This window comes from Apodemus sylvaticus, chromosome 2 (assembly GCF_947179515.1).
Source record: "Apodemus sylvaticus chromosome 2, mApoSyl1.1, whole genome shotgun sequence".
Lineage (NCBI taxonomy): Eukaryota > Metazoa > Chordata > Mammalia > Rodentia > Muridae > Apodemus > Apodemus sylvaticus.
In genome coordinates this window covers 163,257,719-163,284,239 of record NC_067473.1, presented here as the reverse complement: position 1 = coordinate 163,284,239, position 26,521 = coordinate 163,257,719, and the positions used below count along the sequence as shown (strand labels likewise).

Here is a 26,521-nt window from a genome sequence, read left to right as displayed (position 1 = left end):
GACAATACACTTCAAGATAGATGGATTCTTCTTAACTGATTCTACTACCTGTATAAACCACCCCAGGTACCTACCTCTCTTTCATCCCCAGAGGCAAACCACTTTTCACCGGTCAGGTTTGCAAATTGTGATTGTGGCCAGCGCGGAGCCAGGAAATGCCAACAATGTGTCTCTGCCTCAGATCATATGATGCCCAGAAAACTCCCGCCTTTGATTAACCTGGACATCAGCAAGAATCCCCTGCCTCAACCTATACATATGACCAAAGCTGCAGGTGAGAAGGATAGCCTTGGCTACAGCTCTTGTGGGCTAACGAAAGAAACCAGTCGTCTCCGAGGGCCACGGAATGATATAGCTTTCCTGAGCTGCATCGATTCAGACAGATCTTTTTTGGTGTGTGTGTGTGTGTGTGTGTGTGTGTGTGTGTTGGCTTTTGTGGATGCCTTCTGGAAGAACAAACTGAGTAGCATGTCTCAGTGTGGTCTGCAGTCTATCTGTTTCACAGCCACCTGGATGCTCTAGCATCCCCCCCCATTCCCAGGCCCCTCCCTGAGGCCTTCAGGTTTACATCCCCCCTGGGGGAGGGGTTTTGGACCCCTAGGGGAGGGGTTTACACCCCCTAGGGGAGGGGTGGGTTGAGGACCGTTTGCACACACACCCAGGGAGAGAGGTTTAGGCCTTGTGATTCACTGTTCTCCGCTAATTGCAACACAAGCCATCATTTGACAAGCCAGCAGCTGAGGCCCTCCAGAAGGCAGGGAGCACCTGCGACATGCACGGGACACTTGCCATGTACAAAACACTTTGCTATTCTATTTGGAGTCAAGGCCAAAGACATGCTGGCTCCCCCTCCCCTGCTGCTAATGCTTCCCTATTTCTAGAGCTCTGGAATATGGTGGTCAGAGGGTGACTAATGGCTGCTCCAGCTGGATGCCCGTCCTACTGTGTCCCCTCTCTAAGGAAGCCACTCTGGGCAGGAAGTACTTGGATACTGGCTTCTTGGGGCTTTAATTAGAGGCCCAATGGCACCTTGACACCACCTGTGGCTTTAAATGGGTAAGGTGAGCCCGGGCAGATGAGGAACTGAGGCAGACATGGAGCCCATCAAAGACAGGTGTGGTATTCCATAGACACAGACCAGGAAGCCAGGCCAGTATTTCTAGGCCATGGGACTGTGGGAGCAGGGCCTGAGCCACGCTGGCTGGTCAGCTGTGCTGGGCTCTAATCTTCAGCCTGAAGCTTCAGGCTCTCTCCAGGCAAAACATGACATATTTTCACCCCAATTCAAAAGGAAAAAAAAAGACATCAAACTCTCACCCACAGTCATGTGAACTGAACCCACCGAGGTTCCATCCTCCCATGCCGCTCAGACACTGCTAGCTTCTTTTAGTTTCCAGGAAAACGATGAGTGCTGAGTACCCTTTCTATAGCAAAACCTTCCTAATTCTGGCAGCCGGAAAGTCTTCCAAACGTTTAACAATCTGTGGCTCCTGCTAAGGTGTGGCTATGAAACATCTCCACAGTCTCACAGGTTTGAAACCTTGATTCCTAGATGGTAGCACTGTAGGTCCCTCAGGAAGTGAGGCCTCCGTGGCTATGGTGGAGAGGCAGTCTTGGGTTATCATCTCACTTATATTAGCTTTGGCTTTTTCTCTGCCCCTCCATCCCAGGCATGTGAGTGCCTGCTTGTGTGTGTGTGTGTGTGTGTGTGTGTGTGTGCGCGCGCGTGCTTCCTGATCTACCGAGACGTGAATAAGCCATCACGATTCCTCAGAGCTATCCCCAGCCATTCTTTCCCAATGATGGACTGTACATCCTCCAACCGTGAGCCAAAATCAGTCCTCTCTCCCTTACGTCACCCGCTTCTTGGCAGGTAACAGGACGCTACCCCTTAGGCTAGCATGCATAGCTCACATGCATTCTAGGAGGTGCTCATATGCATGGTACAGGGACAGGGGTCGGGGGAGAACCAAAGCTAAATGAATTTCTGGGAATGCAGGAGACAGCAGCAGGCACAATGCTGTGCAATACCCACACCCTCAGAGAGAAGCGAGGCCCAGAGGAAGCAGTTTTCACTGAACACCGGGCAGAAGCCCCGGGCTCTTGCATTTGGTTTTGTTTTTCGCCTGGCCTTGTGGGACTGAGGCTACTTCCCAATGGGCAAACACAGTAGAAAGCAATCGGTGCTCTCAGACACGTCTCCTCCTATTTCAACTATATCCAGGGCAACGAGGGGAGGCAAGCCCCAGCTCTTTCTGACACCCACGGCACACGCTGGGGTTGGTCTGTGATGTCAAGCGGTCAATGCTTTCCCAGCCATCTCCCCTTGCAGGGGCACCGTCTCCCTCCTACAGCCTGGGGATGGACATGAGGTGGCAAGGGCCTCTTCCACTTATTACAGCAAAGCTGCAGTCCATGGTTTCCAGTCCAACCCAGGAGTTGAGAACAGGGAGCGTGTGCCTCAACCAACCAAAGGAAGACCACACTCACACTCCCCTGGAAGCCAACTCCATTTTCTCTGGCTCCCACGGGAGGAAGAAGCAAGCTGTGCAGCCTGCAAAAAGAAGCATCAGAAACTGTCTATGCCTGTGGCCACCCTGCCCAGAGCTCCAGTCAGGGCTTCCTGGTCAGCCCCGGGCAGATTTCTTCGGACTCTGCCTAATCAGAGTGACCACACACCCACACTCCTCAGAGACGGCAACTAACTCAGAGCCTGGCACAGAGGAAGTCCTAATTAAAAGGCACCCAGTGGAAACACGTAGTGGTCACACAGCAGCCATGACTTATTTCTGTCACTTCCAGCCTCTGTGACAAGCGATCATTTTAGATGTAATTGAAATGTCACACCTGCAGGACTCTGGCAGAGCGGGACATTTTCTGGCAGCTCAGCAGGGCCTGCCATTCCCCCGAAGCTCTGCTTTCTTCCTGCACTCTAAAGCCGTCTCTCTGCGCCTGCTCCCTTCCCTGCAGCTTGGATGCATCTTCCCCTGACAAACGTGAAGCCTCACCTTGTGCGGTATTTGCAGAGAGACCATTTAAGAGCTCAACACCCCATTCCCAGTTTCTCATTTGCTTTCTGAACTGCCAAGGTTCCGGAGTGCACAGTACCTTACAGGCCATCTGGCCCGCTGGCAAGACATGACCACATCTTTTAATAGAATAAATGAGACTTTTATAAGCCTCTAATAGAAAATCTCATTGTCCCATGAAACATAAGCATGAGCTAGCTTATAAAGCTCAGCTCTCAGCTGTATGTATAAATAATTTGTGTAAAGACTGTAATGAAAATGCATTTCTTCTTTCTGGTAGGTCACACTCACAAAGGGTTTGAAAAACTCTCCCTATTCACATATGTTGTTAACAAAAAGTTCATGCACAGAGAGGTAAAGGGAGTATCTTGCAGTCACACAGCTTGTGTGACACAGCCAGAGTCACACAGCCAGAGAGTGAGAACTCTAGTTCTTCCTCTTCCCAGTGCGGGTGTTCTACTTTCTACCATCTGCAGGTCTGGTTCTGCAGCCAGAGGGTCAGTCCCCCTGGATGAGATTGGCAGAGAGCACACCGCACCACCCTGCAGGAGCCAGCCATGATGGGTCTCAGCCAGCAGGACTGTGGACAGAGCAGGGCCACGAAGGGATGGGATGGCTTTGAACATGTGACCAAGAGTGGCCTTGATTCTCATCTCAAGAATGCTAAGCACAATTACTAAGCTAGGGTCTGAGTACTTCCTGCGGCCACTCTCAGATGGACGTGCGGCTAAGAAGCTCTGCAGTGTGGTAGGGATGCCCCTTCTTTGCAGGAGTGGGGCTAACAGACGCTTCTGTCTGTGAGCAGGAGCTGGGCAGGCCAATGGCCACTCCATTCAGGTAGCAATTCTCCTTAGGGAGCAGAGAGACCACCTTCCTGTGTGGGAAGGGCTGACAGTTTTTGCAGTGACTCCACTGAGCTAAGTCACCAGTGCTGGGAACAGGAGGGGAAACTAATCCTTATTCCTCACTTAACAGACGTGAAAACAGAAGTCCAAAGAGACTCAGCAAGGTAACAAAGCCAGCCGGTCACCAAGCCCTGAAGGACTCACCCAGATGTCCTGATTCCCAGCCCCAACTTCTGAGGTTTACACACAGTGCTCACGGCACAGCGTCTACATTCAGACTCACGATGCCACATCTGGAATACACTTGACCTTCTCCTTCAGCCAGACGGATCAAGATACAGGGACCAACAGCTTTTGGTTTTGATTTGTTTTGTTTTTGAACATTCGTGGTGTTTAGACACAAGTGTGACCCCACTGGCACATCCAGCTCTTGTCAGTTGGATACTGTACCATAGCCCTTACAGATAAGGAAGCTGAGGTTTAGAGATGTTAAGCAACTTGGTGTGTGTTGCACAGCTAGTTAACAAGAGGCAGAACCAAGATCCAAGATGCTTGCTGTGTGTTTCCTTCTGCATGACTTATATTCCATGAAGCAGGCAGAGTTCTAATGCTTTTCCCCTACACTAGTTCTTCCCTTGGTGGTTATTCTGAGAATTAGCTTGGGAAGGCAGAAGATAAAAAGGTGTGACATAGTATGTACCCAGCAGCACGCTCAATGAGATGCCCATGGACTTGTTACTCTGGAAAGAAGCATGTCTGCAGAACTGCCCAGAAAGAGAGACAGCTCACTGGGGAGACACAGAGAATGTGAGTTGGTCTGGGCCTGAACAAGAGGACACAGGGGTCACGAGGTGTTTTATGAGGGTCCACATCAGATCTGCTTGCTCTGCCTTGGGTTTCAGCCTCCCCTTAGGGTGACTGACCACACTTCATCACACCAGAGACCAGTCTACATTCCCAAACCCCAGCTCACTGCAAACTCATGTTAGATGAGCAGGAGGGGCCAGGACAGCATCTGGAGCACAGGCTAGTTCTCAGGAGGGGCTCCACCTCCACAGGCTGCTTCTGATCTCATCTATTTGCCTCTGAGGACCTTGGTCCAGATTGGCAGCAGTTCCTTGGGTTGGGGGAGGATCTTGACCCTGTCTTTTGACATACCATGGTGGCAAAGAGGCTACTGAGAGGGGAGGCTACACTGGGGAGGACAGCCCTTGGCCCTTACACATCTACAACCTCCACAAAGCAAGGGATGATGGGAATTGGGAGAAGCCCATAGAGCTGGGCTTTACTGTGTCCAGGCAGGCAGGCTGTCCTCCTTCCTGTCCAGGGCTCTGGGTTAACTACCTCTGAATCCTGTCTCTGACACTTATAAGCTGTGCATTCTTGGGTGTGTTACTTTCCGAACCTGATTTCTTATTGGTAAATGTCGATAATATTTGAGAGTCCCCATCCAACGAGCTAATGTATATAAAGTATTTGGAACAGCTTCTAGCACAGAGAGGGTGCTTAATAAGGGTGAGCTGGGACCAAAAGGCAGGTATGTCATTCCGGTCACGGCGCTCTGACACGGCGCTCTGACACCCTTTGGGACACAGTGAAGCATGCTCTAGTGAGCCTCCGGAAACAACAGGAGAGAGTGCGCAGCCCACACAGGCAGAGACAGGCACCTACTTTCTGAGGGCACATTCCAGTTCATTCTTCTGTTCGTGGGCTTCTTGGAGCTGAGTGAAGATTGTGGTGAGGAGGTCTTCGAAGTTGGACAACAGGTGAGGTTCATCCTTCTTCAGCTGCAGCCACAGTTGCCTGACGTCACTTTCACTGTGAGGGAAGGAGAACCATTAACAGGGACTGGGTAAGTGAGGCTCCTGGGGAAAACAGGGGGATCCCAGATGTGGGGAGCAGACAGCTGGAAACATCACCCTCATCACCTTAGATCGCTGGAGTTTATGGGACAGAGTGTTTTCTGCACACCGCCTCCCTCCATCCTCACTATGGCCTGGAAGATAGACGCAGCCTGCTAGAACATTCCCTGGTACAATGCCAGAGTGCAGGCCCAGCAGCCTGAGTCCTGTGCTGGTCTCTCATCCTGCTGTCTCCTTCCTCTGTGATGCCCTTATCGAACTTGCTGCATCAAGCACCCATGGCAACACGCTTGCCAGCATCGCAATACTGCCAGGAGGTGGGAGGCACTTGGGTAGGGCCAACATCGAGATGCTGGAGAGAGATGGTCTCCCCGAGAAGGATGCCCTCACTGTTGAGAGGTACACGTGCTGTTTGATGGATGGTAGGATGTGACTGTGGCTGCTGCGAAGGAGGCAAATATGCAGAAGCACCCCCCTGGGGCCTGGTGGCACTGGGAGGACTGGCAGGGGAAAGGAAGGGAAGGGAAGAGTCTGAAGGACACAGAGACGCAGACAGCGGCAAGCCAGACTCAGAGGTGTGCAGGGACAGAGTGACAGGTCACGAGAGTGTTTTATGAGGCATGTGGAGGTGAACCCACACCTACAGGAGCGGCGGAGAGACAGGCCATGGTGACTCTTACCACAGAGGAGAATGTGGAGAGCCACACTCGGAAGTCTGCAGCCATGACTAAAGTACGTGAAACACAAATCCGACTCATCCCCCACTAAATCCTAGAGCCAATATGATCGGAGGGCAGGGCCAGGGACTCCCCGGATAAGGGAGAAAATTCTTCTGGCCATTGTAAACACTGTATTTCCGAAGCTTTGCTCAGAAATGATGTCGTGTCCGGCCATGCCAAGAATGTCCTCATGGCAAAGACAGGACTCTGCATCCATCAGAAGCAATCACTGCTGGCTGAATCCATTCACGTCTTTCCCTTTGTCCTTCCTTTCCATCCATTCTTGCTTCTAGACCATTCAAACATCTACCTATTCATTGAGGCCATCCAACCAATTACCCATCTGCTCATCTATTTATCAGTCCTCTATCCATGCCTTCTTGGCCATGATGGCCTGAAAACCCTCAGGCAAAATCAATCTTCCTTCCCTTTAGCTGTTTTTAATCAGGCCACAGTAGCATTAAAGTAACGGGTCAAGTCTTTCAACTCTCAATGAAATGTTATAGCTTGCTAATTGGCAAAATCATTCCACCAGACCTCTGAGAAAAGCTGTGGGTCTGGATGCTCACTTCCGGAGCTTCTCCTGGTGGGACCACCAAGCAGCGTAGGTTAGAGAGGCCCAAGGAGGTCAACCAGTCCATCACTCTGCTTCTAGGAAAACTCACATCCCTCTGTTGAGCAGTAGACAGCTTGGAAGCAGCCAACCTGCTGTGTTTGTCTGTGGTTCTGTCATGAACAGGTCCTCCAGGCTGCAGGGTGAGCCCACATTAGTGAGGGTGGGAACCTTGCCATCTTCCGTGTTGGCCTTCATGTCTAGAAACCATCTTCCAGACATATTATTTGATCTCAGTTCTACACAAGCATTCGACAGGTCCCTCACTGTGACATCCAGTGAGCACTGACTGACCTGAGACCTCTTCACCAAGGTGGCTGACAGTCCCTGCTATTTCTGACAGCGTCCTGACCTTGGCAGTGCCCTCTCCCTTCTCTTCTTGCAACAGGAGGCTTCATGGAGTCCCCGGCAGAGGTACCTGGCTCTGGATTCTTGTCCTTGGCAAAGCTGAGTTACAAGTGTGACCAATGACTGCCCATGTCTCTGCCCTCTCTGTCCAGACCATCATCGTGGGCCTACTCACAGCTGTCATTCCTGCCCTACTGCTGGTGGCAAATTTCACTTCCTACTCCCTGACCTCCACCAGCTGACCCTCTCCTGGGCCTTGGCCTGGCTCCTTCCTGCCCAACAAACTCTTTTGCCAGCCATTCTCACCTGTGCTGTGAGCAAGGTTCTTCTCTGCTGATCTTGCAGGTTCACTTTCCAATCACTAAACCATTCCCACCTGTGGTGGTTTGGGAAAAAAATGGTCCCCATAGGCTCCCAGGGAGTGATACTATTAGATACTATTAGGAGGTGTGGTCTTGGAGCAGGCGTGGCTTTGTTGGAGTTGGAACATGGCCAGGGAGTGGGCTTTTAGGTCTCAGAAGCTCAAGCCACTTCTCTTCCTATGGATGAAGATGTAGAACTCTCAGCTCCTTCTCTAGCATCATGTCTGCCTGTGTACCACCGTGTTTCCCACAATGATAATTATGGACTAAACCTCTGAACTGAAAGCCGCCCCAATTAAATATTTTTCTTTCTGTGAGTTTCCACGGTGATGATGTCTCTTCATGGCAACAGAAACCCTAAGACACCATCTTTCACGAACACACACCCAAGCCGCCTCCAATAAGGGGCATCCTTTCCAGGGTGAGCAGATCCAAGGTCGGAGATGATGAGACTGAACGGCAGGAAGTGAGGACAGTGGAGAGCATGGGAGACAGTGAGTAGGAAAGGATGGTGCTCAGTGAGACTTACTCTTCCAGAACTTTCTGGGCTCCAAGTCTGTCCATCAGCATCTGAAACTGTGCTTCTTCATCTTGGTCCGTGTCCCCCACATCCTTCTCCCCACTAGACTGATACACTTTCTCCTCTTGGAGCTGGGCCCCCTGCTGGCCAGCACCCTCCTCTCTGTGGCCATTCTGACTGAAGAAGAAGTGACCTAGGAGAGTAGAGAGCAAGGACATGAGTCAGATTTCCTCAGCCCAGGGAGGCCTCGGCTTCCGCTGTCTCCGGCATCCATTCATCCATTCGAGGTTTGCCCTAGAATGGATCCCTCTATAGTAAAGATCCATGGACACTGAGTCCGAAGTTTGTGCTCTCTGATCTTCCATTTGCATTCTGATAGAGATGTCAGAGCCTGGAGGCAGTGGTGGGGAAGTAAACTGGCTCCTTGGTGGATCTCGGAAATGGTTGTAGAACTTGTATCCTTGGAGGATGTAGCTCAGTGGTAAAGCATTTGCTGAGCATAAGCAGGGCCTGGGTTCAATCTTCATTATTACTATCAAAGAAGAAGAGGAGGAGGAGGAGGAGGAGGAGGAGGAGGAGGAGGAGGAGGAGGAGGAGGAGGAGGAGGAGGAGAAAGAATGAAAGAAAGGAAGTAAGGAAGATGCTGGGCAGTGATGGTGCACGCCTGTAATCCCAGCACTTGGGAGGCAGAGGCAGGCAGATTTCTGAGTTCAAGGCCAGCCTGTTCTACAGAGTGAGTTCCAGGACAGCCAGGGCTATACAGAGAAACCCTGTCCAAATCCAAAAAACAAAAAAGAAAGAAAGAAAGAAAGAAAGAAAGAAAGAAAGAAAGAAAGAAAGAAAGAAAGAAAGAAAGAAAGAAAGAGAAAAAGAAAGGAAAGAAAAAGAAAGGAAAGGAAAGAAAAAAGGATGTCTTTTTTGCTTGTGTGATAAGCAGTAAGGTCGCTCTCTCCAGTGCTTGCCAGAAGCCCGCCATTGGCACCACCTCACACATACAGCCAACTTTCTCTATATTCACACCGGCTGGCACGACAGCAATCTGTCATATCCCCTCAAGTCAATAGTAAGTTCCAGGAAAGGGTCAGGAAAGGTATCTGATATGTTTAAGGAAATCACACTGCCCCAGCAGGTGGCAGATAGATGGGGAGATGAGCCTCCTGGCTCACCTCATGGGAGAGTGGGATCTGCATTCGTTATCACATGCCCAGGCCTTAGTTCTCTTTCCTCCTTGTGACCTTGAGAATGACAGTGCTATTCAAACCTAGAAATTTGCCTGACAGCTAGTTGCTGCCTCTGTACACAAGAGACTCTAAACTCAAAAGACTCAGTTGGACCTAAGCTGGGCTGTCCAGTTAGCACGCACCTTTGCTTGCTTATTTTGTCTCTCAAAGCAGGAAAGATCGGGCTGAAAATCCTGACGCCGCTTCCTGCTGATGCCAAACCTGTCTGAGGTCCCACGTGGGAGCCCTAGCAGTGACAGTCCAAGGGCACAGAGATGTCATGGTACAAGCGGTAAAGGTGGGCACAGGAAATGAAAAGAGCCCAGTGATCTTCTCCCCCCTTCTCCCCCCCCATCAACCCAGGCTCTGAGCCCACAAAGGGAAAACAGAAAAGCCCTGGAGACAGTCCAACATGTTGAAGGGAACAGGAAACCACATTGCACAGCTGCAGAGAGGCTCCCAGCCCTGGTCCCCAGCACCCACCAGTACTTACTAAATCCAGAGGCGAACTCTTCTGGGGTCAGAAAGCCATTGGCGTCAGCATCCAGAGCATCAAACACATCTTCCAATTCTTCCAGACTCAGGGGCAACTCCTTATGCAGCCTCTGAAAGCAATCCAGACTGCATCTGTCCACATGTTGATGGTCACGGGGTCCTAGAGCTTGGGGTATCCTTTTCCTTACCAGGTTAGTGCAGAGATCCTTTGTTGGGTGCCAACTAATGCATCCAACAATTTTCTATGTGATTTATAAAGAATCATATGCATGTGTGCATCTCTTAGCATTTAATTCTCCTAATACCCCTGTGAGGTAGATACTACATTCCTATTTTTAAAATGAAGTTTAAAGGTAAATTACCAGGCCCAGGGGTCATATAGCCAAAAAGTCAAACCCAGCTCTGACTTCAAAGCAGGCACCCTTAGCAAGGTCAAAGACCAGGGCTATCTAGGACTGACTGGCTCTAGGTAAATGCCTAGAGGATGTGATGTTCTGAAGCTACATGAGACCACAGATGAGAAGGCTCAGACACAAAACCTGGCATCTGGAACCCACTCAATCAAAGCAGGAGGGTGGGTAAGGCCTGGTGGTACCAGCCTGGAATCCTAGCTACAAGGCAGGACGATCCCAAGTTCAAGGCCAGCCTGGGTAACTTGTTGAGACTGTTTCCAAATAAAAAGTAAAAAATAGGGCTGGGGCTGTAGCTGAATGGTAGAGAATTTGTGTGGCCTGCACAAGGACCCAGGTTAGCTCTCAGGGTGCTCTTTATAGCAAGTTACCCCGCCCCAGTGTCCTGCCCCCCCCAGTGTCCCACCCCCATCCCCCACCTCCCCCACCCCAGTGTCCCACAATTGTCCAAGTTGGCTCTGGTTTGAATGCGAAATGTCCCCCACAAGCTCATGAGATTTAAATACTTGGTCCCCCAGCAGATGGTGCTGTTTCAGGAGTTTGTGGGGTCTAGCTGGTAGAGGTAGGTCACCAGGGAGGGCCTCAGGGGTTTAAAGCCTGCACCCACTGACAGCATGAGGGATGAGTTAGCTGAGCTGTTGACACTTCCCTCTGGCGTCTGTCTGTCTGGTGTGAAATGGCCCCAGGCCAAAGCAAGAGTCCTCCTGTACCTAACAATCCATCTCCAAGTGAGGATCCCCAAGAGACTTGTTACCTCTCAGCTGGCTCGCCCGCCCGCTTCCTCAGGAACCCAAGGGCCAGCAGCATGAGCTACTCCAGTGCAAGTAACTGACAGCCTGGCCCGGCACATGCACAGCGTGCACAGGACTTTGTGGGAAGGAAGGTGGACGCACGTGTGGCCGCTCAGAGTCCGCAGGTGTGACAGCCTGTGACACACCTGTAGGGAGCCCTGGGCTCACGGTCTTTGAGCTGACGAGCCATGAAGCCTCGTTTGGCGGTGCGTTAATGTGGGCATTTAGGACACATTACCAAGTGGGAAGAGAGGCTGATGGGAAAGCCATTTGGAAGAACTGAATTAAATATGAATGTGTTTTTCAAGAAAGGAAGGAGAGGGAAGTGTGTGCAAAGACTAGAAGCTCAGCTGCATAGCAGGCAACAACAGCCCATAAACCAGCTGTGGCAAGAACCACAGGGGGAGATTTCAGGGGAGGAGAGCGTTGATTTTTGCAAGCAGGGTGCATATCCGCTCCATTAGAAATGAAAGGCACCCCCCCTGGAGGTTGGATGAAATTTCCCTAGCTCCCAACAACCAGACCCCGATGCTTTCTTTGGGATTAGATTTCCTCCCTCCCTCGTCAGCTTCAGCTTGCTGGATCTGGCAGAAAAGTGATGGCTTCCTTTATACTTCAGCTGGAAAGATGAGGACGGAAACACAAGGTCAGCAGGACCCTCAGGCTGCCTCCCGCCCTCTACACCTATACAAAGAACACACCAAGTTTGTTGGTTAGTGTGAGCCCAGGGAGGTTTGTTCAGACTCAGGCTCAGCCACCTTCCTGAAGCACTCGGTCACACAGTTTCACACATGCCCGAGTGACCCTCACATTGGAAGAGAAGCTGGAAGGGAGCCATCTTCAAGGCCAGCCATGCACACACCCGTTGGGCGCCCTCAGCTGTCTGATCACAGCTGTTTTTGTGTTTTCTTGCCTGTGCTTTGGATCCTTGACAGAGCTGAGGCCACACCTGTCCCATGGTTTGCTGTCATGTGCTTGGCTTTAGTGGATTTGCTTGGTATAGTTCAGGCCTTATCAAGCTCTGGGAATGAACCATTTCATCTCAGGAGTACTTGAGAGGATGGGGGAACAAGGTAGGAGGGTCCAGTGCTTGCCACTCCTAATGCTGAACGGGGTCATTGTCTACTTTCTACTTTCGTAAGGTCAGTGAAGTAGGAATAGATTTTTTTTTTTTTTTACATTTTAAAGGGACTGCAAAAAGATGAAAGGAAGAGTCACAGTAATACAAGAAATTACATAAAGTTTAAAAGTCATTTCATAAATGGCTTTTTTTTGTAGTTTTGTACTTTTGCAGTTTTGAAGTATTTGAACCAATGGGCTTAGAGATACTAGGCAAATGCCCTAAGACTGTGCTTCATCTCCTTTTAATTTTATTTTTGAGATAAGATCTCACTGAGTTACCCAAAGGCTCTGAACCAACAGTTCTCCTGCCTCAGCCTCCTAGGTAGCTGGGTTTACAGGGATGTGCCGCCACGCCCCATTTAGGAATGTTTACATGGTGCTAGAGACGAAAGCTGGGGCCTCATGGATGCTACCTAGACAGGTACTCTATCAACGGAGCCCCAGTCACCCATGAGCTGGTGACAGAATACTTAGTCCATCTCGTTACTGTCACCGGTCCTATAGTCTTAGGGAGTCACCGAGTCAGGGAAGACAAAGAGTCCAACAGCAGGCAAGGGCTGAGCATGGAATGAACAGACACCAGGCTCCCTACCCAGTGCTTACTGACAAGCCCGCCAGAGCAAAGACGGGGACCCCCTCTCACCTGCATGTCTGTCCTGGCAATGAAGCCCTTGCCCTCAGAGTCACAGGTCTGGAAGAATTCCTGTGCCTTCTTCCACATGACCTCTGCCTCCAGCCTCTCTGGGTGGTCCAGCTGCTCCAGGCTCACGCCACTCCCCTGCCTCCCATGAGCTGCTGTCTGGGAGCTGGAGTCTTCTCTTCCACTGCCGGTGGCCATCAGATCCGCGGATTTCTTTGTTATTTTCAGAACCTGAACAGGGGAGATGGGAAACAGAAGAGCGTGACAAGGGTGGAGGGAGATGAAAACAGAGCAGGAGGGGAGAGGGTCGGGGTGCAGAGCTGGTCGCTGGCATGCCCTGACATCTCTCAGCAACCAACTCCAAGTAATCAGTGCTCAGCATCAGTGTGATCTGCAGTGAAAGCTGATAGATCAGCCAGTCCATCAAACAAGGGAGAGGGGGGGGGGGAAGAAATGCATGATGCTGGGAAGGAGGCGGCCTTTAAAAAATCCCACACCACTGAAGGAGACAGATGGATAGAGGAGGCAGGTAGCAGGGTGCTCTACAAACTGAACTTAAGTAAGCACACAACACTCAAGGAGACAGGTGGGTACATAAATTGTGCTATGTAACTATGTAACAATAGGAGCTACTCAGCATAACTAGAGAACTAACTGATCTGGAGAAACAAGCATGGATACATTTCAAAATCACACAAACAGGAAACGGAGGGTGAATGCACAGCGCACACGTCCACTTACATAAATGTGTTTACAGTGGTTATCCAACTTCATTATTGCATTTGATCACATTTTTGGAAGATGGAGACAACCGTAATAGAAAGATGTTGTAGGGTGTGGAGGGATGAGAAAGAGGCAAGGGGAGATCTAGGGGACAGGCAAATATGATCACTGCCTTCACCTCATGAGAGTGACATCTAAATCCATGCATCTGAATCCATGGTAGACTCACAGATTTATTTACTTATTCCTTGATCCACAGTGGTCTGTGAACTATTGCCCCAGATTCCTCACTGTGCTAAAAAATCTGTGAGAGCTCAGTTTCTTATATAAAATGGAGCTGTATTTATTATATATGTATGTATATATGCATATAAGTCTCTAAATAAGTAAAAGGTATAGCTTTTATATATACAGATATAATACATACATATATATGTATATATATCCCATACATTTTACTTATTTAGAGACATGACCTCAAGTTGACCTCATATTCGTAATTCTCCTGCCTCAGTCTCCTATGTGCTAGGATCACAGATATGATCACCATACCTGCATCCTACCAAATGCCATCTAGACATGGCTTATAATACCTGTTGCAGTGTTAAGTGTTATGCAATCAGTCCTTACACGGTATTGTCTAGGGAAAAAAGATAAGAAAAGTTCACACCTATTTAGAACACACATATTCCTCCATACTTCCATGTTTAGTTGGATGGAGATCCCCCACATATGGAACACTGATTCCATTCATGTGTATACACACACACACACACAGGCACGTATATGTATATGCATGTGTATGTACACACATACACACAACTATGTCAAAATTTATCAAGGTACAGATTTCAAAGGCATGTAATGTCTTTAACTATATGTTAATAACTCAATGACTGTATTGAGAAAGAGGGGGAAGAAGATGAGGAATTATTGTTGTGTTGGGGCCACAGCCTTCTTTTGTCTCCTCAGGCATAAATAATACAGCCTATGCTACCACATGTGTGTGTGTGTGTGTGTATATTATGTATATATAAAATTATATATACATACATACATAATTTTATGAGTATAGCTGCCTTGTCTGCATGTCTGTACACTACATGTGTGCAGTGCCCATAGAGGCCAGAAGAGGGCACTGGATCCCCTGGAACTGGAGTTACAGATGGCTGTGACAGGCCATGTAGATGTTGAGAATCAGACATGGGTTCTCTAGCAGAGCAGCTGGTGCTGTGGACTAGCCACACAACCCCCAAGTCTATTATATTTAACTAAAAACCCTGAGTCTTCCTTTGACATTCAACTCTGTCAAGGAGAAAACAAAACAACAACAACAAAAAAAAAAAGCGGCTGAAAATGAAGCAATTCCCTGTGGAAACTTCCAGACGGTGCAACCCCTAACCCAGTGGTTCCCCACCTTCCTAATGCCTCGTATTGAGGCAGCCCCAACCATAAAATGATTGTATTGTTACTTCATCACTGTAATTTTGCTACTGTTATGAATTGTAATGAATATCTGGCATGCAGGATATCTGCTGTGTGGATCCTGTGACCCCCAACAGGATCGTGACCCACAGGAGGAGCACCGCTGTCCTGAGACCACAGAAGCAGGGCCGAGCTCCCGCAGAAGGCCACTTGTCTACCCGCATCCGGCCATCACCCCCTTCCCCTGAAGGCCCTGCAATGATCTGAAGTCTTTGCACAATCTGTGTGGGTTTTGCAAGGACAATGGGGCCACAATAACAGAAGCAAAGAACTCAGTTCTGAGCTCAGCTGTCTCCCACACGGATGGAGCCCAAGGAAGCCTTAACTTCAGGGATAAACAGAGTTCTTGTCCTCAAGATTTTTCATTGGAGGAGTTGATGAGCTAACTCAGTGGGTAAATGCACGTGCCTTGTGAGTCTGGTGACTGGAGTTCAAATCCCAGGGCCCAGGTAGAGGGGGCAGGGGAACACTGACTCCACAAATCTGTCCTCCACCCTCCCACAGTGGCATGTGTACACACATGCGTACACAAAAGTAATACAGTTTTTAAATTCAAAGATATTTTTATTAGACCAAGAGATAATACAGTTACAAAAAAGATAGTCCCACCCTCTCTTCCAGCCCTCCCTCCTCCTCCCTTTCTCTCTCCCTCCCTTCTTTCTTCCTTCCTGACTAGAGACCAAACCCAGGGCCTTGCCCAGGCTAAGCACACCCTATCAGAGTTAATTCCCTCAGCTGAACATACTTTGTGTCTGTCTGCAGCTGGGTTTCCAAACCATTCTTTTCCTCCAGAATAATTCCCTGTAAACACTTCACATGCAGATGGAAATTACCCAGTCCTTCAACATTTCTAGGGAGATTTCCCAGTTACCCAGAGTAATTCTAGCAGCTTAAGTGTGCAATCAGAAAGTTTGTAGATCAAGCCTAAATCCCTCCTGAGGGGTTAAAGTGAATGGCTCCCCTAATCTGGTTTCAGCTGGTATTTCTCTCAACACTATACCTGCTGCCAACTTGAAGGCAGCCGCTAAATCACACTGATTCCCCTCGAAGCCCTTCTGTAGCAAGCGGCTAGGCGATCAAAGCCCAGCGTATCCCTGAGAGCCATTCAAATCTCTTGAACTATCCAGGTTTCAGTGGGAAGAGAATCCCATGTGCAGGGCTGAAGGTAGGCAACTCTCGCCAAATGGCACTACACACACACACACACACACACACACACACACACTGCTTTTCTGCTAGGGAGAGAAGGAAGTGTGAAGTGGCCATCACACTTGAGCTTCTGGGAGGTGACACAGCAGTAGGGAGAGCCAAGCTGCCCCAAGTCCTGCCTCCATCGCTGCCGAGGTGTGTGACACTAAATGAGTTAGGGGACATCGTCGTGAGTTCCTTTTCCCATCTGTAAAATGCAGGAGACGGGGCAGACAGAGCCGGGAAGCAAAAGAGAGAGAAGAGAGAAGAGATTTGCTACACCTGGGTTTGTGTTTGTTCTGGGGACTCCACAAGTTGACCTTCATCAGCATCTTCCTCCATGTCTCTCAGCTGCTGACCAGAGGTGACTGGTATCACTACTATCAAACTGGCTTCTTCCTCCTCCATTGTATTTCCAAAAGGCAGACTTATATGTAAATTTATACATACATATATATGTATATGTAATAGTGTATCCGTTAATAAGCATTCTGTTGCTAAGAGGAAATGAAATGCCACGACCAAGGCAACTTATAGAGGGGGAGGTTTATTTTCACTTACAATTTCAGAGGAATAAGACTCCATCATGGTGGGGAGGCATGGTAGTAAGAGGCAGGCATGGCAGCCGGAGCAAGAAGCTGAGAGCTCAGATCTTAAACCGCAAGCAAGCACAGAGAGACAGAGACAGAGAGAGAGAGAGAGAGAGAGAGAGAGAGAGAGAGAGAGAGAGAGAGAGAACCAGAAGCGGGGAAGGCTTGTCCTCCAGCAAGGCTGCACTTCCTAAACCTCCCCAACATGATGATACATGTGTGTGTGTGTGTGTGTGTGTGTATCTGTATATGTATCTGTATGTATATATCTGTATGTATATATCTATATATAAGTGAGAGGGGAGATACAGGGAGAGATAAATCAGAGACAGATACGTATCTTCATGTGCTTGCTCTGTATTCCCTATCTAAAGAAGGGAAAAGAGGAAATACATGGAGAGACAAAAGTCAAGACTGATTAAGTAACAGACTCTCCAGCTGAATGGAACATGGTGACGTGACCTCAGATGACCACCGGCCGGAAGGGACAAGCCCCAGAAAGGTGTGTGCAGGCACCGTTGATAAAGACCATCTTCCCTCCCGCAGCCTGCTATAGGCTTATGCAATCCTCCATCAGCATCCTTTCTCCTCAAATTAGGTCCAATTTCCATGTTCTAGCCTCCAGGGAGACAGGGAACAGCTGTCTTACCTCTATAAAATAATTCTCCCAGGTTCGGACAGCTGTTCTTAAACACCCCCGTGCGCGATCCCCTGATCTATTATAAGATACATTAAAGGCCCTTGCTAATGGCTTCGGGTCTCACCAAGATGGCTGCTGTTCACCCTAATTCCTGTAATAATTAGTGGTTGTAAACCACTTTGAAGATAAAAGGCATTTTATAAGAGCTAAGTCCTATTATGATTAGCTTCCCAATACCTCCTCCCCATCGCTGAGGAGCACTTCAAAGTCAAGTGCAGTCCCAGTAAGCTATCTGCTGCTTAATTAGATGTGTTTCAAGTCGGCTGGTATATATTAAAGAAACTGCTGCAAAATTTATCAACATTAGGAGAGTGGCTGCTTTCTTCCTAATGTGAACAAGCTCCTTTCAAAGGCTGTCAGCTCTGATGCCCGCAAGACAGAAGCTCAGGGAGGCCTGAGTGCTAATACAGACTCCAGGGCGATGAGGGAAAGGTGTGCTCGGCTTCTGTCTTGACATAACATCTTGTCAGCAGGGCTCTACACACGCCGCCTTTTGATTTTGCAAACACGCTGTGATATAAGCAAGAAAAGGCACACACTCTCTGCCCCATAGACGAGGACCCTGCATATGGTCTCAGTTTGCAGGGATTTACAACAGCGTGGTGGAGCTGATCAAGGTTAAGGTCCTCGACCAGTCCTAACGGATCGACGCTCCGAAACGTTTGTGCACCCTTGCTGGGCTGCCGGGTGCTCGCACTGACTGAACCTGTGCTTCTTAGAAACCAGACTCAGGCTGCTAGAGGTACCTGATGCAGAGGCAGAGCCAAGTGTCCTTACGTTTCCTCAACCCTTCTAAATAGCTTTCAGCCAGTGACAGACCTGTGTGTGAGGCCCAGACCCCTTGTCTTTTGAGGGTAAAGGAAGAGTTGTGAGTTACACTCCCAAACACTTGGCAGGACCAAAGACTGGAACTTTGGCCCTGTTCTTGATTTGCCTTCTTCCCTTTTGGTTCCTGCTCCCTTCCCTCTTACCACACTCTTCTGGGCTCATTCCCTCTCCAAAGCACCCACTTGGAAATATCCCTCAGGCTGGGCTCCTGCAGCTCCATACCAGGACAACTCTCCTGCCTCAACACTCGGGTACATTTTGCATATTTTCTCTGGAACCCATGCTTCCAAATTCTCTCAGCTCCAAATCTTCCTTTCCAAGTCTCTGACCTTCAGTGATCTTTGTTCAGCCCTATGCCTTCAGTCTTGGGTCTGAGTTCTCAAAGCCTCTGCTTTCTCCTGCACGGTGATGTCCCAACTGCATCTGCAGGAAGTCATCACGTCTCTCTCCCAAGCCACACAAACATCATCAAACCAGGCCTGTGCCATGGAAGGTGGAGCGAGGAACTTGGAAGCACGGTTTCCTTGGTGAGCTTACACTGTAGCAAGGGAATGAGACACAAATAAGGGAGCAGAGGAGATGACGTGCGTATGATGAAACCCCTCAGGGCACTACCCCCAAATAAAGCTGTTTCCCAATAATTGTCCACACAATTTAACTCTGGCCAGGGTCATTACCTATTCATATTTATCTATCTATCTATCTATCTATCTATCTATCTATCTATCTGAGGTAGGAGATAGCAGGTATGTGTCATCTATCTATCATCTATCTGAGGTAGGGGAGAGCAGGTCTGTGCATGGCACATGTCTATAAGTAACAGGACAATTTGCATGGCTGGTTCTTCTTCCTCCGAGTAGAGCACAGTGATTGTCACTGGTTGTCAGGAGGCTCTCATTTACCTAACTTGGATCGGAAGGTATTATCAAATGTTTAAGAAAAGTCGGCTGTCATGGAGATCATCCAAATGGGCAAATAACACCGTTTAAGAAGCTTTCATTTCATTTGGTTTGCCCTGTCGGCATCAGGTTCCAAGCAGCGCCTCAAAATCCTGCTTCCAGAAGTTTAAGTAATCATGTGGCAGACTGTGGATTTAAACCTAGGTCCTCTCTAAAAATCTTGCTCTCTCTCTCTCTCTCTCTCTCTCTGTCTCTGTCTTTCTCTCTGTAAAATGAGGCTATGAGATTTTACTTTGCAGACTTGTGAAGAATTATGTGTATTGATCATTAATAATAATTATAATTATTATTAGCAATAATTATAATTAGCAGAGCAGGCATTTAGTGTGTGTGTGTGTGTGCGCACGCGCGCCCCTGAGTGCAGATGCCCACAGAGTCCAGGCTAGAGCACCTGAAACCTTGGAGGGAGAGTTACAGGGAGTTATGGGCTGCTAGTTGTGGGTGCTGGGAACTGAGCTCTGGTACTCTGCAAGAGGAGAAAATGCTTGCACCCAGTGAGAATCTCTGGAACCCTGCGAGCTAATTTTATGTCTAGATGTAAAATGAAACCAAAGAGCATCCCTACAGTTTGGATGTGGTTTCTTCCCCAAGGTTCACATGCTAAGACACTGCTGGAAGGTGGTGGACTTTTCAGAGGCAGGCCTGGTGATGTGGTTAATACTCATCCCTCAGAACGCACTGGATCTAGTGTGAGTGGATCCATTTCCTCAGAGTAGACCACTTTAAAAGAGTGAGCCGTGTCCTCTATGGTCTCTGGCTCCCTCTGCAGTTTTGTGATATCCCTCCCTCTCTCCCTCCCTCCTCCCTGCCCGCTTCCCCCTCCCCTCCACCCCCCATCTAACCCCATGTATCCCTGACACCTGCTATCTGCTAAGAGGGCCCTCACCTGAAGCTGACATTGGTAAAGACGCCTTAGAAATCCAGAACTGTGAGGTGAATAAAAACCGCTTTCTTTTATAAGGAATCCAACGTTGAATATTTTACCATAGCAACAAGGTAATTCTCTGTTGAGAAGCCTACAGCCATGCTCTTGAATGGGTCCTAATTTCTTCTAAGCACTTCTCTTGCTCTTAAACCTCATGCCCAAGCCCATTTTAAAATATCTTTATTAAATCACAACTCTGCCTCCTCAGAATCCATGACAACCTTGCCAAGGAGATATATCTAACACAGAAACACAGAGACCCCACCAGCTTTCAGGCTAAGCCTTAAACATGATGGGCCATTAATATCTCTCAGTATCAACTCCCATTTTCCTGCCCCAACTCTCACCTTCACTTTATTTTCTCTTCTGTCAGTCTGCTTGTGTCCAGGCATCTTCAAACATCTGTCTCTCTGTCTCTGTCTCTCTCTTCCCCCTTCCATTCCATTGTCTATGCTTACTAAGTCCTACTAGGACTTAATGCTTTGGCCCAGTTATAACAAGAATACCATGGGTTGAGTGGCCAGTGGTCATTAAAAATTCATTCTTCATTTGTTCCTTGAATCTGGAGATCCAAGGTTAGATGCCATCAAAGCTGGGTTCTGGTGACATCCCTCTTCCAAGGCCAAATGCTGGTCGGTCTCTTACAACACACTCAAGCAGCAGGGGGAGCTAAGGAGTATTCTTGAGCCTCTCTCAGGAAGTCCTCAGTCTCCTCTGTGAGCATAGATAGCCCTTCTGAGATCACTGCCTCCCAAAGGTCCCCCCCCCTTTTTTTTATTGTCATCCAAACTGGCTCCGCACAGGAATTCTGGAAGGCCTCTGTAATTCAGTCCCTATGGTTCTGCCCCTGGTCCTTCACACCCTCCTGTATGCAAAATAGCTCTCTCCATTCCAATAGCTTCAAAGGTCCTGTTCATGCCAGCATGGAGCAGTTTGATGTGATCAGGTCTTCCAAGTCTGAGATCTCACCGATGATCCATTAGGAATGGAACCAGCCCTCCAGCTAGCTGGGCTTCACCTCAGCAGATTCAACAAGCCAGTGATTAACAATATTAAATAATGCTGTCTGTACTGAGCACGCAGAGGTGGTGGTGGTATTATTCCTGAGACAATGCAGCCTAACAACCATTTGCACTGCATTCATCCTCACTGTCCATCTTCCGGGCATGCTCTGCAGAATTTGGGAGGCTGAGTGGAGGTTACACAGAAATAGCACAGCATTTTCATTTGTGGGATTGAATATCCAGAGTGTAGCATGGGGGGGGGGGTGTCTTGGAACCGATCCGATCCCCACTATGACTTTACTAAAACAGTAACAATGAGCTGGTGTGCTCAGGGTCTGCAGCAGAGAGCCTTGGGAACAGATGAAGTCCAAGGAAGTCCAAGGGCCTTTAGTCTCTTGTTCACCTGGTACCCTCAGCTCTGGTGACTGCTGATGGAAAACTGGCAGCTCCTTACACAGGGCTTTTGCTACTAGTGACTTGAATCCCACCTAAACCCCAGGGAGAACTGAAGCATACCATGTTTACCATTAGAGACACAGTGGAAGGAGCTTTATAGCCATCTGGGGAAAAGGCTGGAGAGAATGTACTTCCCAGAAGGATGCAAAATCCCAGAAGGAAACAGACCTAGTCCCCTCTTCCAAGAGAAGAACTGACACAGTCAGGGCACTGCTCAGGGAAGCATGTTTAGCAACCCTAACCTGGCCTGGCGGGGTCCACGGCATCCCAGAGCCTCAGTTCTCTACAAGGCCTCCTGAAATGACTGCCTTCAGTCTGCAGATGCTCCCCGCAGCACCAGAGCTCACCTCGAAGATAGAGATGCAGGCTGTAGCCAGATTCATGGCCCTGACTGGTACAGGGGTGCAGTGGGGTTTACAAGAAAGACCCACACGGCATCCCTCTAAAGTGTTCACTGTCATTTGGTTGTGGTTGATCCCCAACCAAAGGCTTATACTTTGGAAACTTGGTCCACAGTGTGTCCATATTGAGATGGGGAGACCATGAAGACTTGGTGCCTATGGGAGATGACTGGGAGCACACCCCTTGGACTGCTTCTAGTTCTCACAAAAGCATCGTTACAGAAATCAGAGCCTGACCCTGACTGCTTTCTGCTTCCTGGCTTGTTATGTGATCTCGGACTCTCACAGGCAATCCCTCCATGACGCCATCACTTTCATATGATCCAGCTGTGGCTAACGGACTACATACACGGATTTCTTTTTTCAAAGAGCACACAGCCAAGGGTATTTTGCTACAGTATCAGAAAATAGACTAATATAGTCGCAGAAAGAGGAATAGCTTTGGAATAGGGAAGGAGTGGGCTTGCTGTCTACAGTTAATTTGAGCTCGTTAAGACTGAATCAGGAAAGAACATTGTGGAACATGTTAGGAAAGAATGTTGCAGACTGGGTTGACCACTGTGATAAAACACATGGACTGAGAACATGCCTGAGGACATGGTGGAGAAGCAAATCCAAAATGCAGTTATCTATCATTCTTTCTGCTAAAGTCTAAGTGGAAGCCACAGCTAGATCTAGGAGGCTGGTTGGATAGTATGGAAGAACGTGGCCTTTCCGGAGCTCACCCACTCAGGCCAAGGGAGGCAAAGACTCACCAGGTGCTTCCACTTCTGTATGAGACCACAGTTCTCATTCACTCAGTCCGGGATCATTAACCGTGAGCAGACACTCTCCTGTGTGCCAGAGAGTCAGCAGAAGGTGACTTCAGCACTTTCTAACAAGGAAAAGTGATGGGGGGAAAACACTCACTTCGCTAAGACACCTACAGGTGCTCACTGAGCCCAAAACTCACCAGATTTGCTTCCTCTTAAACTGGTTCCCACCAGCAACCCTCAGTAAAGTCAGGGGAGTGGAACCCCACCCTGTCCCACCCCACTCCTGGCTGCAGGTGCCTGATTTGCTTCTTTGGAGGCCATGACATGTTAATAGCTGGGTTGTTTGGATGTTTTGTCCTTGGGAGGGGAATGATTGGGTTTGTCTCATGGTGTAAGGGCCTTCAGTTTCTGGTGAGTCAGATCTGTGGTTTCTGGACTCTGGTGAGGTCATGTTGATGATAGGGAGACAGAGGGGCCCACCGGTAAGATACAGCCTTCAGTACAGGCCCCTAGTGATGCCCTTCCACTAGCTAGGCAGTGACCCCTAGTTTTCACATCTTTTTGGAATAATGAAGCCATTTGGGGACCAAACCTTCAGCTATGAGCCTATAGGGGCGTTGACTAAGAAGAGTGCTCTTTCTTAAAGAGATTGTTCTGATCTTCTTCTATGTCAGTGGGTCTCAATGTGTGGGTCTAGACCCCTTTGGGGATCAACTAACCTTTTCACAGGGGTCGCATATCAGATACCCTGCATATCTGATATTTACAATTCATAACAGTAGCAAAATTACAGTTATAAAATAGCAATGAAAATAATTTTATGGTTGGGGGCTGTCTCAGCATTATGAAGGTTGAGGACCACTGCTCTCTATTTTCTCATTTATTACTGTTACTGTATTTACAGTAAGGTGAGGGAAAACATCTTTGTAAATAAAAAGATTGGCCTCTCTAACTTGAGTGGATAAGAAACACACTTTAACCGAACAGGCAGACCAGACGATGCAGGGTGATGCTGTTTCACGTTTACTTAGCAACTTCACAAAAATATGTCAAGCCCTACAGACTTTCTCAAGATTACACAGTAAACAAGTCTTAGTGTGTGGAGGGAATCTTGAGTCCCTCTCTCCCAGGCCAGTGTGCCCTACTGTTCCGCAGGCCGCCTGTCGCTGGCCTCGCTTCTCTTTGCAGACGATGCCTTCTGGAAGCTGCCAGGCACCTGCTATGGTTTGATTTTGAAATGTCTCCCAAGGCTCAGGTGTTGAAGCCCAGGCCCCCGGTGAGTGAGTGGCAGTATTTTGAAATTCTGAAAACTTTCACAGATGGGGTCCACAGAGAGGAAGTCATTCACTTGAGCACATCCTTGGTGACATCTTGTTCCTGGCCCTCTTCTCTGCCCCTCTTCCTCTCTCTCCCTCTCTTCCTCTCTCCTCCCCCCTCCCCCTCCCCACCTTCCTCCCCCTCCCCACCTTCCTCCCCCTCCCCACCTTCCTCCCCCTCCCCACCTTCCTCCCCCCCCAACTTCCTCCCTCCTCGCCCTCTCTCTCTCCTTGCTTCCTGTCCACCATGAGGTGGGAGTCCTGACCACTGCATGTTCCTGGTGCCATGACTTGTGCTAGGAAACATGAGACTGAGTAACCATGGACTGAATCCCCTGAAAGGGAGGATTCAGTGAGCCAGGACACAGCCTTCCTCCCCTAACATGTCTGTGTCAGGTGTGTTAGGCACAGCTATACAGAAGTGGCCAAAAGGATACCCCAGGACCTAGCTCCCTCCTCTGCACTCCTGCCCCTTGGATTCAGTCACAACTGCATTTAGTGAACTCACCTTTCTCCCAGATCTGCCAATTCCCAGTCACTGTAGTGACCTGGAGTCACTGAAGTAAAAGAAAGGTACAAGGCTGTATGCAAGCAGCCAGCCTCAGAAGAGGCAGCCTCAGAGGAGGAGGTGTTGGGACAGTAGCCATTCGTTCTGGATCCAGCCAGACACTGTCCCTGACTATAACCAAGAGAAATCACACAGATACTCAAAGGTGAGAGTGAAATTGTGAGAGACTAGCCTGATTCTCAAAAGATGCGTGTTCTCCGTGAAGAGATAGCAGGCACAGCAAAATGAAAAGTTAATTTAAAACAGCGTGTGTGTCTCTAAGAATGAAACGATCAGCCCCTCCTGCCTTCTTTGGAACAAGGTGGGGCTATTGCCCATCTGATGAGAGATCCCAAGTCTATACATCATCTCCTAGAGTCATACAGAAGGCTAGGGATTGGACACAACCCATGAAGACAAAGCCAGCTAGCAACAACACAACGATACAACAATGCAACAACACAAGCTTCCACAGCCAATCGGCAGGACATTAGGGGTGACAGATGGTGGCTGAAATGTCAAGACAACCTTTGGAAAAGGAGGTGTTTTGAGTCTTGAGTGGGTGTGCATTGACATGTAGGTTCATGTGTGTGTGCATGAAGGCCAGCGGTCAACATCACGCATTTTCCTCAACTGTATGTCCAACTTTCTGTTTTCCAAAACAAGGTTTCTCACTGAACCTGGAGCTCACAGCTCTGGCTAGACTGGCTGGCCAGCAAACCCGCACCAGGATTGCAAGTGTGCACCACTGTGTGTGGCTTTTTAAGTAAGCACTAGGGATGGGAACTCAGGGCCCCACTGCTCACACATTTTTCCCACTGAGCAATCTCTGCAGTCCCAAACTTGGAAGGTCCTTGGAGCCATGGTATTTAGAGAAGGCGTGAACAACAGCTGGGGAGCTTGCTTTGGAGGTGAGCCCAGATGTTGGTGACCAGATTTCTGTCCTGGGTTCATCGTCAGGTCCCTAAGTATCTCTCTTCTGTGCTCTGAAAACTAGGGAACCCCAAGGCTGAACACATAGCCTAGTGTTAGCACTGGGCACAGTGGACAGTGCTGAAGACCCCTGGTAATCAGGTCAAACACTGCAGAAACTCCACAAGCACCCCTAGACCACTCCTGGTGCTCAGGTGTAGTAGGGACACATAATTTGGCTCAAAATAGGTTGTCGGTCGCCATTCAGTTTTCTAGGGAGTGTGATTCTGTAATCAGGACTGTGGTGAATTCCCTGCGTACATCATCGGCTGAGTCATGTCAACACTGATAACAAGAAAACATTCATATGGCATTTTAGGGTCCACAAAGATATGTGCCGCCTACACCCATCATTTATGAGTTACCCTCTTATCTGCCGCTCGCAAACATTCCCATATGACTGTCAAAGATTGTACTATCTCATTTCAATAAAAGCGTGCCTGCAGTTCCAGGTCCTGGCTGACAGCTGGTGGAGGGCCAGGTCTGGGGACACAGGTGTCTCCACTTGTACCCTCTCATGTGATCCCTTTATCTCCAAACCTCTCCAGCGTGGCAGAGTAGCCTTACACGGGTGATGAGGGTCTTACACGGAAGCTTGGGAGCCTGTGCTCAGCTCCCACGTGACTCCTGATGGACACTGTTACATGTTTGTCATTCAGAGAATGTGGGGCTTCGGATCTAGCCACTGAGCATCTG

General features: G+C 48.9%; 1 protein-coding gene across 2 annotated transcripts in view; it reads right to left on the bottom strand.

Moving 5' to 3' along the window:
* The window catches only part of Cracr2a (calcium release activated channel regulator 2A), a 107,849-nt gene that overhangs the window by 52,128 nt on the left and 29,200 nt on the right, over positions 1–26,521 (bottom strand). The window contains exons 1-5 of one of the 2 annotated variants that reach the window (XM_052174944.1): positions 22,991–23,065; positions 12,980–13,207; positions 10,012–10,123; positions 8,308–8,491; positions 5,546–5,692 (exon numbers count right to left, since the gene is read on the bottom strand). In XM_052174944.1, coding sequence (XP_052030904.1) covers positions 5,546–5,692; positions 8,308–8,491; positions 10,012–10,123; positions 12,980–13,174 — 638 coding nt within the window. In that variant the 5' untranslated portion in view covers positions 13,175–13,207; positions 22,991–23,065. Of the gene's footprint in view, positions 1–5,545; positions 5,693–8,307; positions 8,492–10,011; positions 10,124–12,979; positions 13,208–22,990; positions 23,066–26,521 lie in introns of those variants that run through there. The other variant, XM_052174943.1, reaches the window with a different exon arrangement.